Raw genomic sequence first — 14,806 nt, 5'->3', positions numbered from 1 at the left:
ATCTCCGACATGACTTCACGATAATTGCCTTTTTTCAGCTTTGATTTTCCTGTTTCTGGAAAAGTTGGGTATCAGCCACTATGGCCGCCATTACAGCTCCAGCTTTCCCAGGCTCCTGAATGGCGCCTCTGCATCAACATGCTGCGATATAAAATTACTATAAAAGGCCCCTTTCACACGAGCGAGTTTTCCGCGCTGGTGCAATGCGTGACGTGAAGGCATAGCACCCGCACTGAATCCTGACCCGTTCACTTCAATGGGTCTTTGTACATGAGCGTTTTTTTTCACGCCTCAGTCCTGAGTCGCGTGAAAAAAAACGCAGCATGTTCTGTATTCTGCGTTTTTCACGCAGCCCCGGCCCCATAGAAATGAATGGGGCTTCAGTGAAAAACGCATTGCATCCGGAAACAAGTGCGTATGTAATGCGTTTTTCACTGATGATTGCTAGGAGATGTTTATAAACCTTCATTATTTTTTTTTTATCACGCGAGTGAAAAACGCATCAAAACGCATTGCACTCGCGCGGAAAAAAAACTGAACGCAAATTGCAGACAAAACTGACTGAACTTGGTTGCAAAATGCTGCGAGTTTCACTGAACGCATCCGGACCTAATCCGTCACGCTCGTGTGAAGAAGGCGTAAGACACAATAACGGGTACAAAGCACCAGGACTCCCAGGGATTGTAAGCCTTGTAGGTGGCGGGCGGTTTATTCGGGCTGATGATATATACATCATGTACACTTAGAAATCTGTATATTTACACTCACATATGTACATTATAGGAGAACAGCTGCTCGGTACAATGACATCTGCAGACAAGCTGCTAATTGCGTCTCTCTTTCTCGCCGAGTCTCCCGCTGGGTCACATGTCGCCGTCGCCGCCTCACGGCTAACCCTTTCATTGACAGCCTGCTCGTGTCATCCACAGATTCCCTATATACATAGCTTGTCCTTGTACCAATCTTCGCTGTGCACTATGGGGGGACCTCTCACCAATCCGGACATGTCTATTTTATTAACTACTTGCATTTCCCCTTTAATAATGAACTTGGAGCATCTATTCTTATGACTCCATGTTGTGCCGTTCCTTTATTATTCCTGCTAGAAGTTATGAATTGCTAGCAGTTTACAATGAAGGTCCAGTTGGGTCTTACCACCCATCAAGTCCCTCCATTTTTTTATTTTTTTTTACTGTAAGGCACTTCCGCTGACCGCGAGCATGAAACGCTGCAATATTTTACGTCACCTAGATGCTGATCTTTAGCTACATCATGCATACTCCAGTTACCTCCAGAGCTGCATTGTCTGATGTATTTTTGCTACATCAGAACGGTAAACACTATTGCTACGCGCTACGGTGCAGACACTGAACCAGCAGTAAAGGCACTGGCAGCCCGAGAGCCAAGAAATCCCGCACAACCCTCCAACTGTAGGCACCTTCCTAATCTACGGCAGCAGGAGAGGTGGAGGAGAAGAGTACTAATTATAAGTGGCCACGTATAGCGGTCTACAGGCTGATGGGGGCAGCCAGGAGGGATCATCCTGTGATGTTAGTCAGATACGCTGCACTGGAGGATAGAGCTTTTACTACACAGGTTCCGGACATATACGCTATGCATGCGTTGACCTGTGATGAGGATGGGGGGGCTGCGCCTTGTTCCTGACCATTCAGATGGGTTCATTATTACATTTCCTTTTGCAGACAGCATTAGATACGTTCATCTGAGTGTATCCAAGCCCCAGGTTCTGGGATTATGATAATTCCACATAACTATACTGTATATAGAGTCAATAAATATCAGGTTCAGTGCCACCAACGAACCAGAACCTTCTCACATCTACAGATCACCACCATTGGACTGATCCACATGTCACCCTAAGGAGGTCCCGTTCTTCTTGCCTCTCACTGTGACGTCTCTTCCAGCTGTGGCGCTCGTCCTCATCAGAGAAGAGTGTAAACATTAGAGGGTAGCAAACCCCAGAAAACAGCATTTTGGGGGGGGGGGGGGCTCGGTGCTGACGCCCCCATCAGGAACGATCCTGTCCGTCCTGTGCTATAGGATGAGAGGCAGCTGCCACATGAGCAGAGAGCTGTCCGTTTCACCACCGCCCTGGACGTTGGCGTGGAAAGGACTGAAGTTCCGGTAACCGGGTCCTCCTGATATAATCACCACTGAGGTGACCTCCTTACGATTAGTGTCCTTGGCACAAGGTCGGCTTCTGAACCACACGTCGGGATCATCTGTCATCTCGTATATAGAGCCGTCTTCCTCGGTGGTTTCTAGGGAAGCGTTGTCCGATCTGGAACCTTCCCTGGCTGAGAGGTGGTGGCCGGGGAGGTGAGAGGTGCCGCGCAGCCGGTACTGGAGAAGGATCCCTTTCAGGCGTGAAGGGGGGAGGTTATTAGGAGTGGGGTCCTGGGACTGACCATCTGAAGCGTCTCTCGCTTCTGTTGCCCCATCACTTTCCCGTACATCTTCTGATGATCCCTGCTCTGTCCTAAGGGCTTGGGGAGCCATGGTGCTCCAGGCCACAGTGAGGAACTGCACCGGCCCGCAATGTCCGTTGAGAGAGACCATCCCTTTCCCTAGTGGAAAAGAAGAGAAAGTAGAAGATGTAAGAGCAGTGGATTGTGTGGGATCTCTACTCGGGGCATTGCATTGTAGTACAACTCCCAGCATGAATCGTATATGCAGTAGTGCAGTGTGGGGGTCTGCACAACTGAATAACCCACCAGTGTAATAAAAGTGCACTATGAATCTACACAGTGGGTTTTATAGGTGGGTCCTATAGGAGCAGTGCATTATAAGTGGTCCACACAGTGGTGTGTTAGTGGTGCCTCCTACAGCAGTGCATTATGGGTGGTGAGAGTCACAGAGCAATGCATTATGGGTGTGGAGAGTCACAGAGCAATGCATTATGGGTGGTGAGAGTCACAGAGCGGTGCATTATGGGTGGTGAGAGTCACAGACCAGTGCATTATGGGTGGTGAGAGTCACAGAGCAGTGCATTATGGGTGGTGAGAGTCACAGAGCAGTGCATTATGGGTGGTGAGAGTCACAGAGCAGTGCATTATGGGTGTGGAGAGTCACAGAGCAGTGCATTATGGGTAGTGAGAGTCACAGACCAGTGCATTATGGGTGGTGAGAGTCACAGACCAGTGCATTATGGGTGGTGAGAGTCACAGAGCAGTGCATTATGGGTGGTGAGAGTCACAGAGCAGTGCATTATGGGTGGTGAGAGTCACAGAGCAGTGCATTATGGGTGGTGAGAGTCACAGAGCAGTGCATTATGGGTGGTGAGAGTCACAGAGCAGTGCATTATGGGTGGTGAGAGTCACAGAGCAGTGCATTATGGGTGGTGAGAGTCACAGAGCAGTGCATTATGGGTGGTGAGAGTCACAGAGCAGTGCATTATGGGTGTGGAGAGTCACAGAGCAGTGCATTATGGGTGTGGAGAGTCACAGAGCAGTGCATTATGGGTGGTGAGAGTCACAGAGCAGTGCATTATGGGTGGTGAGAGTCACAGACCAGAGCATTATGGGTGGTGAGAGTCACAGACCAGTGCATTATGGGTGGTGAGAGTCACAGAGCAGTGCATTATGGGTGGTGAGAGTCACAGAGCAGTGCATTATGGGTGGTGAGAGTCACAGAGCAGTGCATTATGGGTGGTGAGAGTCACAGAGCAGTGCATTATGGGTGGTGAGAGTCACAGAGCAGTGCATTATGGGTGGTGAGAGTCACAGAGCAGAGCATTATGGGTGGTGAGAGTCACAGAGCAGTGCATTATGGGTGGTGAGAGTCACAGACCAGTGCATTATGGGTGGTAAGTCACAGAGCAGTGCATTATGGGTGGTGAGAGTCACAGAGCAGAGCATTATGGGTGGTGAGAGTCACAGAGCAGAGCATTATGGGTGGTGAGAGTCACAGAGCAGTGCATTATGGGTGGTGAGAGTCACAGAGCAGTGCATTATGGGTGGTGAGAGTCACAGAAAAGTGCATTATGGGCGATTTATACAGCACAACATTGGAGCGGATATATAGTAGGGAAACCCGCCAATCATTCCTACCTGTGATTTTGGGGATTCCCTCCAGCTTTGGCACAGGTAGGGTGATGAGAATGCCCAGGTGAGTGCCCACCCACAGTAACCCCTGGCATATCAGCAGGCTGGTGACCCGAGGATTCTTCTGTCCTGTGGGGAGACGTTCAAAATGATTCTAGTTACCATCTTACTTCACAGATACCAAAGCAGACAAAACGACGCTCGCCCAGCACCAGTGAGTAACATGTTGAGGGCGTCAGCTCGGATTAAGCTCGCCGTTCACTGAGGCGGGGGCCACGAGCTTCATCCAATCTGTGCCATATATCGCTAGCTTCTTCTCCATACGGCCGGCAGTTGCCCACCCCAGGACAGACACCACTGTGCCCGCTCATCCGAACTCCGACAACCCTGCTCATTATGGACACGAAGCATCTGCTTCCTGCACGGTAGTACCGGGGGCCTCGGACCATCACCGGAGGAGAGACGCAATATGGGATCATTAACCTGACAGCCGACCCTCTCCATACTGGCCAACTATCACAAATAGAGCTGAGGGGTCGTGTCCCCCCCCGGCAGAGCCATAACCATAGACCCTCCAAGCAGCGAGCTGTGGGGTCTGCACCGAACATTTCCTGCACAGACAGCTGCCACCATCCAAGGAAAACGCCACTTAAAGGGGTTATCCAACCCCTATATTGCCAACCAAAATGCCCGGGCACCTCATACAGGTTATACTTATCCCGCTCACCGGCAGCCGCATCGCTCCTGACGCCCGCACGGCCGCCGCTGCATCTCCCCGTCGTATGGATAAAATTATTCACGACGGGGGGAGCAGCCAATAGCAGGCCGTGGCGAAGATGCGCCTCCCTAGCATCGCCGGTGGACCCCGAAGTTTTGATCCGCACAAAGGAAGTGCATCAGGAGCGACTTGGTTGCCGGGGAGCAGGGGAAGTATAACCTGTATGCGGTGCCCGGGCATTTTGGGGGCATTATAGGGGTTGGATAACCTTATAATCTAGTCACATCCAGAGCTGCAGCAACAACCCTGCTTTCTGGTCATCCGGCAGGTCTAAGCCATGTCTGATCTTTGAGCGCAGATTTTTGGATGCAGCTCTGGTGTGAACAGAGACGAAAATGTGACAACCGATTTCGTTTTTTGTCGGAAAGGAACGACCTGGAGCGTCATCACCCAGAAGCGTGATGGAGGCCAGCATCTCCTCACCTGGCAGCAGCAGAGTCCGGGTGGAAATATTAATTTCTTGCAATAGTTCCAGAGTCTCCGTGTGGAAGAGGCGAATAGATGAACCCTCGGAAAACGCCATCCACACCCCCCCGCCAGCTCGGATCATGTGGGTAACGCTCACCCCCTCGTCTTGTATGGCCTCAAAACTCTGCAGGGGGAGAAAAAGAAAAATGACCAAAAGACTTAAAGGGCTGGTCCAGTCTTCTGCAAATAAAACATATATTAAGACGACAGCAAGCAGAGATCTTGAAAATGATGAGAAAATCGGGCCGCAAAGTTGCAGAACTTCTCATTATGTGATCATGACGCTTCATTTCCGTAAAACCAATTTAGCAATAGATGCACCCCCCCAAATCCAACCAATAAATGAACGTGGCCGCCCAAAACATGACTATGGATGATATCATGATAAAGACAGTCCCCACTCTCCTGCCCCAGAGCTGGGGGGGGGGGTGTTCTCTTACTCACTGCTCCACATGAGACGAGATCATTTAACCGCCCGTGTTCCTCATCCCGGGAGGGGGGGCAGAATCAGGAACCAAGGAAGAGACTGCGGGCGAGGACTAATTAATTTACACCCCCACATCTCCGGGATAATCAATAGTTATAATTAAATCCTGGTTACAATTGTTCCTGCAGTAAACTGTGACCGTGTCATTACCACTGGATGCAACGACCAGAGTCAATCGAGCAGAGCGCCAGTCCTGGTGCGCTTACCAGGCATGACGCTAGCGATACAACCAATTTCCCAAAAGAGCATGGGGGAGCGGGATGGGGGGGGGGGTGCAGCCGGCTGCTGCTATTCTGCAGAGTGCGGAGAAAATGCAGGAAAATCACCAGCCGTCTATAGGCGTCAACTGAATTTAAAGGGGAAATGTTCAAGTCGTTGCACGCAGATTATTTGCATGGAGGGGGGGGGGAACGGTATTATAGCGCACCCCCCCCCCCAAAAAAAAGAAATAAATGACAAAAAGTCCCAGGTGTTAAAGCATGTTGGAAAGCTGGGTGACAACCACCATGGACAAAGCTCCAACACAACCACTACAGCCCAGGTTTTCTACAGTCCTGAATATGTGGCATAAATAGGCAGATTTGCTGTTCAGGAGTCTAGGAAAGCTGGGTGACAACCACTATGGACACCAGCTCCAACATAAGTGCTGTCACCCAGCTTTTCTATAGTCCTGAATAGGCCGCTGTACTGTTGCCAAAATAGGCAGATTTCGTGTTCAGGAGTCTGGGAAAGTTGGGTGACCACCATTAGTGACCCTCATAGACCTCCCACCCCAGGGCTGTCACCTGTTTTTTTTTATACAGTCCTGAAAAGGTGTCTGTACTGTTGCAGATTTTCTGTTCAAGGGTCTTGGAAAGCTGGGTGACAACTGCTATGGACACTGTTAGGGCTCCGACATAGGCGCAGTCACCCAGCTTTTTCTGAATAGGCGGCTGTACAGCTGCATAAATAGGCAGTTTTGCTGTTCAGGAGTCTGGGAAAGTTGGGTGACAACTGGTATGAACAGATGGTGCTCTAACAAAAGCGATGTCACCCAGCTTTTCTACAGTCCTGAATAGGAGGTATACTACTACATAAAGAGGCCGGAAAGCTGGGTGACAATCCAAGAGCTATTAGCTCTCCCACAGGGGTCGACATGCAGCTTTCCTAGTTTTTTGGGTGGGAAACATAGCAGTAAGGGTCCATTCACACGTCCGCGTGTGTTTTGCGGATCCGGACATCAGCGATGTGCGTTCCTCATTTTGCGGACCGCACATCGCCGGCACTTAACAGAAAATGCCTATTCTTGTCCGCAATTGCGGACAAGAATAGGACATCTTTTATTTTTTTGGCGATTGGAATTGCGGACCCGGAAGTGTGGATCCGCAATTCCGGATCCGGGCAGCACATCGTGCTGCCCCATAGAAATGAATGGGTCCGCAATTCCGTTCCGCAAAATGCGGAACGAAATTGCGAACGTGTGAATGGACCCTAAGAGGAGAGCGTAGTGCAGCAGAAGTAGGCGGTAGTCTGGGAAAGCTGGGTGACAACCTGTGGGATGTGGAGGATCAGATATCAGTAAAAAACTACTTTCCGCCCTGTGTTTACCCAGTCTTGATAAGCCAGTGGCGCCCCCTTCTGGAATAATCACCCAGGCTAAACCACCTGTGGTTTCAAGGGCTGTCCAGTTTAGACAACTGATCTAATATTTGGGGTTTCCTTCCGTGAAGCGCACTGTTGGGGGTCTCGCCTTGGGAGTTGTAGTGCTGCTTCTTACTATTCCCCCTATGCTCCAGAGCTCCGCCGGCCCCGCTATCTGGAGCGCCCTGGGCGCCATTTATTACAGATAGGCCAAGCAAGCGACAATTTACATATCTTCCTTTACCCGCCATTCTCTGCGCCATCTGCATATTTTACGGCGGCGGTCAGTGTGTGCGCGCCTTCGATAACGCTGCGCTGCCGATGTATTATTCATCAGGAGGCGCCAGCAGCTGAGTTATGAGCTTTAATAGATGCAAACTTAGTTTGGACGTTAAAATATGCGAAGTGTAGAACGGAGTAAATAATAGAGCAAACGGCAGCTGAGCAGCGGGCCCCGGGAGGGGGACCGACCGTACACAGCCTTAACTCCTTCACTGATGGCGGCCTCAGGACATGTGATCTCACTGACCGCGATGGCCACGTCTTACCTGTGCTTTCAGAGGATCCGTTTCCAACACAGTCACCCGGTTCCGGCAGCTTGCCCACAAGCAATCATCAAGGGCCAACAAAGCCCGGACCGGGCTGGTACCAACACGCACAGTGGAAGGGTTTTCAGGGTCCCAAAGACCACCTGATGAAGAGAGGGAAGAGCTCATTACAGGTCAGGCTACTTTAACACCTGCGTTAGGTGCGGATCCGTCTGGTATCTGCACAGACCGATCCGCACCTATAATGCAAACGCTTAGATCCGTTCAGAACGGATCCGTTTGCATTAGCATGAACAAAAAAAAAATATATATATATTTTTATTTATTTTTTATTTTTTTCATGATAATGCAAACGGATCCGTTTTGACTTTACATTGAAAGTCAATGGGGGACGGATCCGTTTGAAAATTGAGCCATACTGTGTCAACTTCAAACGGATCCGTCCCCATTGACTTACATTGTAAGTCTGGACGGATCCGTTTGCCTCCGCACGGCCAGGCGGACACCCGAACGCTGCAAGCTGCGTTCAGGTGTCCGCTTGCTGAGCGGAGCGGAGGCTGAACGCTGCCAGACTGATGCATTCTGAGCGGATCCGCATCCACTCAGAATGCATTAGGGCTGGACGGATCCGTTCGGGGCGGCTCGTGAGAGCCTTCAAACGGAACTCACAAGCGGAGCCCCAAACGCTAGTGTGAAAGTAGCCTCAGTGTGTCATTATCCTGTACCCCAAGTGTCAGCGAGTCATTATCCTGTACCCCAAGTGTCAGCGAGTCATTATCCTGTACCCCAAGTGTCAGCGAGTCATTATCCTGTACCCCAAGTGTCAGCGAGTCATTATCCTGTACCCCAAGTGTCAGCGAGTCATTATCCTGTACCCCAAGTGTCAGCGAGTCATTATCCTGTACCCCAAGTGTCAGCGAGTCATTATCCTGTACCCCAAGTGTCAGCGTGTCATTATCCTGTACCCCAAGTGTCAGCGTGTCATTATCCTGTACCCCAAGTGTCAGCGAGTCATTATCCTGTACCCCAAGTGTCAGCGAGTCATTATCCTGTACCCCAAGTGTCAGCGAGTCATTATCCTGTACCCCAAGTGTCAGCGAGTCATTATCCTGTACCCCAAGTGTCAGCGAGTCATTATCCTGTACCCCAAGTGTCAGTGTCATTATCCTGTACCCCAAGTGTCAGTGTGTCATTATCCTGTACCCCAAGTGTCAGTGTGTCATTATCCTGTACCCCATGTGTCAGTGTGTCATTGTCCTCTACAGAAAATATCACTGCATCATTACCTTGTACCCCAAGTGTTAGAGTGTCAATTTTCTGTACCCCAAATCAGTGTGTCATTGCACCGGGGACCCCACAGTAATTTCACCGTTATTTAGACCTGTTATTGGTAGATAGCACGGGCGTATGTGTTAGAATAGAGAGTGCCGATATCTTACCTTGGTTTTGGGGGTACAGTGCTAAAGTGCCATCTTGCAGTCCTGCACACAGGTGACTGGGGCTATGACGGAGACAGAGAACGGGCTGCAGGTCAGGACTCCTTAGCGCCATCAGACAGGTGGAGCCAGTGTCCACGCTGCTGTACACCATTATACTGCAGAGAAAAGGCAATAAAAAAAGTTAATGCCGGAAGTGTGACAACCCCAGTAATAGCTGCTGGTAAGTGTGCCAACGTCAGGCGCTGCAAAGCTGCTTATCTATAAGTCATAGGTGCATCTTCATTATATACCATGAGACAAGATTATGGTGTCAGGAGGCTGCAAGTACAGCTCCACTGGATCAGCCGGTCACACTCGTTCTGCTGCAGAGTGCTCCTCGTCCTCTCTGGATTCAGGTGCATTATCCCATAAACCCAAAATGTCCTATGTAAAGAGCCAACATCGTGCTATGCTACATTTACGTCATTTGCATGGAGGGGTTAGTGGGATTACCAGCGATCAAATAACCGCGTCACCATATGCCCTGCTGGAATGATGTGAGAATGAGGCCCTGAGGTTGGAGGGTGTTGCACCCCACATCACACCTCTCAGCGTCCCCTCACCTGCCATCCTGGAGCCCCACGCACACGGCCGGCTGCACCGGAGCAGACACGTAGTCCTCCTCATTCTCGCAGCCCTCATCATTCACTTTACCGCACACGTTCTCCACACACAGCACGCGAGACGGCAGCGGGAAGGCCTTCAGCATCCGTGGAGAGGTATGGTTCAAGGAGAAGATCTGGATCTGACCGGGACCATCCTCCTGACCCCCGCCAACCTGGAAGCAGAGACAAGACTGTGAAGTTATCATACGGGTTAAATCTACATACAGTACTTCGCTGTACTTACCTGGCAATGATCCAGTCACATGCAGAGCTGCATTCACAATTCTGCTGGTTTCCTGTTTACCCTGGTCTCATCTCTCTGCTGCCCCCTGCTGTCCAGTCTCTGTACAGGACATGCTGTGGTGCATTGCTAATTTATGTTGTTGTAGGTTTGTATTTTTATGTGTGCGATGGCATTGGGGGGGTTCCCACAAACAATACTGTGGTTAGATCAAAGGGGTCCGACCACTAGGACCACCACTGGTCACAAGAGTCCCAGGTTCCCCTATTCAAATGGAGTGGTCAGACTCATCACGCATGTCCAATGCCGCTCTACCAATCCCATACAGTTGAATGGAATTGTGCAACCACATGTCCTCCTGATCGTGGGGGTCCCAGCGGTTGACCATCACTGGTGGTGGTTCTCCTCTACAGAACCCTGCTCAGTCAGAGAGCTGCTTCAGAGGTCTGAGGGCTCAATGTCACCATGTACAGTCACAGTATCATCTGGATGGGCACCATGCCATACTACCCCTGCAATGGCCCGCTATACATTTATCCAGTGATAAAAGGTTGTCCTGATGGATTATTTCTTAGGGGTTGTATCTTAGCACAAGATGGGGCAGAATTGTGAATTCAGCTCTTGAAGTGACTGGAGTAGAAGTCATGATAATTAAAGGGGTATTCCTATCTGGGACATTAATGGCACATCACTAGAATACGCCATCAATGTCAGAGACGTGTGGGTCCCACCTGTAGAATGGGGCCCTTGAAGTGAAGGAAAGTGCACCGCGGATGCGCAATCAGAGCTTCTGTTCACCACTATGGGAATTCCCAAAATAACCAAGTGCTAGCTCGACTATTTTTGGAAGTCCCATAGTAGTGAATGGAAAGCAAGCTGCGCATGCATGGTGTGCCCCGTTCTGGACGCAGGTGCCATCAATGTCCCAGATGGGACAACCCCTTTAATGCCATGAATTTCATGGAGATGCATCATGAAGGTTCACACATCTGGTCCTCTGCAGCAGTTTTCTCCCTCCGCCGACATAAGACTTGGAAGATGCCAGGACACAGGAATAAAATCTGCATATCATAAGGTTATCTTATAGAAAAAGACAAGGAAAACTTACCCATAAGTATCCCTGAGGCAGCGAGGTGCTGACAGAGGACAAGCCCAGAAGGGAGTTCTGTACCGGAGTGTGAATAGCGCCACCTAGCTGCAAAAACAAAATGAAAAAATAAGAAGATATAAAGTCATATCAATCTTAAAGGGCCACTAACAGACGTCAGTGCCTATGACAGTGCTGGAGCATTATAAGAGGAGCGGCTGGTATCAGTCACTTATCACAGCGAATACCAGGAGCGCAGGGAGGGAATTTGGCCGGCCAGGAGCGGACTGGATGGAGGCACGAGCAGCTGGGTCTCCTCTGAGCTGCACAATATGTTACCAGCTTATAAATAAATGATCAAAGTGACGACGGGAAATGCCGTGTTTTCAGCTTGCGCCCGTCACTGTGCCATGCAGCTGCTGGCGTCCTTCTCAGTCATTGCTTCTGGGCAGGAAGAAAAAAAAAAGTTAAAAGTTTCCAGGCATCCTTATTTGACTGCATGAAAGGTCTCTGCTTGTCGCTGGGGATGTGGAGGCAACGACGGTCGGGATGAGAAATCACATTTGTTTTAATTAGCATAAACAAGTGTGATGTGCGGACAGGGGCAGCGAGCCTGGCGCTCCCAGCGGACCTGCGCTGGGCTGCCCGGCATCGGAAGATCTCCAAATGACCTGTCACATCCCAGCTGTTACTGGAGAGGGGGCGGCGGAGGGAACCATCTCCACAGTTCAGCCAGGAGTCTTCATCAAGAGCTTTCTATAAATGACATATTGGACCTCAACTAATCTGGATGTTACTGCACCCACAGAGTGGACTCAATGGTCGGGAAACACAGGGCAGAATCCAAAAGGGTAATACTATCACTGCAGCCAAAGGGGTTAATAATACAGGACTGACATAATAATGAAGCCATGTCCTGCAGAAAGCTGTCTGAAACCGGCTGCACTCCAGAGCCTACAGAGATGAAGCAGGGGGCGCAAGGACAGAAGCGGGGGGCGCAAGGACAGAAGCGGGGGGCGCAAGGACAGAAGCGGGGGGCGCAAGGACAGAAGCGGGGGGCGCAAGGACAGAAGCGGGGGGCGCAAGGACAGAAGCGGGGGGCGCAAGGACAGAAGCGGGGGGCGCAAGGACAGAAGCGGGGGGCGCAAGGACAGAAGCAGGGGGCGCAAGGACAGAAGCAGGGGGCGCAAGGACAGAAGCAGGGGGCGCAAGGACAGAAGCAGGGGGCGCAAGGACAGAAGCAGGGGGCGCAAGGACAGAAGCAGGGGGCGCAAGGACAGAAGCAGGGGGCGCAAGGACAGAAGCAGGGGGCGCAAGGACAGAAGCAGGGGGCGCAAGGACAGAAGCAGGGGGCGCAAGGACAGAAGCAGGGGGCGCAAGGACAGAAGCAGGGGGCGCAAGGACAGAAGCAGGGGGCGCAAGGACAGAAGCAGGGGGCGCAAGGACAGAAGCAGGGGGCGCAAGGACAGAAGCAGGGGGCGCAAGGACAGAAGCAGGGGGCGCAAGGACAGAAGCAGGGGGCCCAAGGACAGAAGCAGGGGGCCCAAGGACAGAAGCAGGGGGCCCAAGGACAGAAGCAGGGGGCCCAAGGACAGAAGCAGGGGGCCCAAGGACAGAAGCAGGGGGCCCAAGGACAGAAGCAGGGGGCCCAAGGACAGAAGCAGGGGGCCCAAGGACAGAAGCAGGGGGCCCAAGTGCAAATACAGGAGGCACAGGGGGAGATGCAGCAGGTGCAAGGGCAAAAATAAGCAGGCCCAAGGACAAAAGCAGGAAGCACAACAACATATCTAGAGACACAGAATGAGGCAGGAGGCACCAGATAAGCTGAATTTCAATGTTAAGTGCAGTAGGTGGGGAATATAATACTACTATCCTGCCTGAATCTCCAGCCCCCACTGGCTATTACACCAGGCTAGATCCTCAGGCTGCTTCCAGACATTTATTCATCTTCTTCCATCTCATTTACTGCACATTACATCAGATTGGCCGCTGTCGAGTAATTACAATTTGCATTAATTTTACCCCTCTTAAGAAAATGAGAGACAGATTTAACCTTGTCAGGATGTGAACCTGGAAATCCTGAAGCGTGATGGAAGTCAAAATCAATCCTCAGTCAATGTCACCGCCGCATGACTGTACTAAAGCAGGGCATGTCTTGTCTGTACCCCAATTCTCCATAGAATAGACTAATGTAATGAATGGAAATAGTCTCCCTGTTTGTTTATTATTTTAGAAAAATTTGAAGACTGTGACAAGGACCTGCTGAAATATTGAGCCTGGACAGCAGACGGGGCGGGGGCGAATGGCCTGAAAAGACGGGGCGGGGGCGAATGGCCTGAAAAGACGGGGCGGGGGCGAATGGCCTGAAAAGACGGGGCGGGGGCGAATGGCCTGAAAAGACGGGGCGGGGGCGAATGGCCTGAAAAGACAGGGCGGGCAAATGGCCTGAAAAGACAGGGCGGGCAAATGGCCTGAAAAGACAGGGCGGGCAAATGGCCTGAAAAGACAGGGCGGGCAAATGGCCTGAAAAGACAGGGCGGGCAAATGGCCTGAAAAGACAGGGCGGGCAAATGGCCTGAAAAGACAGGGCGGGCAAATGGCCTGAAAAGACAGGGCGGGCAAATGGCCTGAAAAGACAGGGCGGGCAAATGGCCTGAAAAGACAGGGCGGGCAAATGGCCTGAAAAGACAGGGCGGGCAAATGGCCTGAAAAGACAGGGCGGGCAAATGGCCTGAAAAGACAGGGCGGGCAAATGGCCTGAAAAGACAGGGCGGGCAAATGGCCTGAAAAGACAGGGCGGGCAAATGGCCTGAAAAGACAGGGCGGGCAAATGGCCTGAAAAGACAGGGCGGGCAAATGGCCTGAAAAGACAGGGCGGGCAAATGGCCTGAAAAGACAGGGCGGGCAAATGGCCTGAAAAGACAGGGCGGGCAAATGGCCTGAAAAGACAGGGCGGGCAAATGGCCTGAAAAGACAGGGCGGGCAAATGGCCTGAAAAGACAGGGCGGGCAAATGGCCTGAAAAGACAGGGCGGGCAAATGGCCTGAAAAGACAGGGCGGGCAAATGGCCTGAAAAGACAGGGCGGGCAAATGGCCTGAAAAGACAGGGCGGGCAAATGGCCTGAAAAGACAGGGCGGGCAAATGGCCTGAAAAGACAGGGCGGGCAAATGGCCTGAAAAGACAGGGCGGGCAAATGGCCTGAAAAGACAGGGCGGGCAAATGGCCTGAAAAGACAGGGCGGGCAAATGGCCTGAAAAGACAGGGCGGGCAAATGGCCTGAAAAGACAGGGCGGGCAAATGGCCTGAAAAGACAGGGCGGGCAAATGGCCTGAAAAGACAGGGCGGGCAAATGGCCTGAAAAGACAGGGCGGGCAAATGGCCTGAAAAGACAGGGCGGGCAAATGGCCTGAAAAGACACGGCGGGCAAAT

General features: G+C 51.5%; 1 protein-coding gene across 6 annotated transcripts in view; it reads right to left on the bottom strand.

The window, feature by feature from the left end:
* Positions 1-679: 679 nt before the first annotated feature.
* ARHGEF10L (Rho guanine nucleotide exchange factor 10 like) overlaps positions 680-14,806 on the bottom strand; it is a 103,937-nt gene continuing 89,810 nt past the window's right edge. For 4 of the 6 annotated variants that reach the window (XM_040423028.1, XM_040423045.1, XM_040423065.1 and 1 more), the window contains 7 exons: positions 11,398-11,484; positions 10,007-10,221; positions 9,405-9,559; positions 7,966-8,108; positions 5,266-5,434; positions 4,071-4,193; positions 2,056-2,588 (listed from right to left, as the gene is read on the bottom strand). In XM_040423028.1, coding sequence (XP_040278962.1) covers positions 2,056-2,588; positions 4,071-4,193; positions 5,266-5,434; positions 7,966-8,108; positions 9,405-9,559; positions 10,007-10,221; positions 11,398-11,484 — 1,425 coding nt within the window. Of the gene's footprint in view, positions 2,589-4,070; positions 4,194-5,265; positions 5,435-7,965; positions 8,109-9,404; positions 9,560-10,006; positions 10,222-11,397; positions 11,485-14,806 lie in introns of all 6 variants that reach the window. The other 2 variants (XM_040423074.1, XM_040423036.1) reach the window with 1 other exon arrangement.

Source organism: Bufo bufo, chromosome 1, assembly GCF_905171765.1.
Source record: "Bufo bufo chromosome 1, aBufBuf1.1, whole genome shotgun sequence".
NCBI classification, from domain to species: domain Eukaryota; kingdom Metazoa; phylum Chordata; class Amphibia; order Anura; family Bufonidae; genus Bufo; species Bufo bufo.
This window is presented reverse-complemented; position numbering and strand designations above follow the sequence as displayed.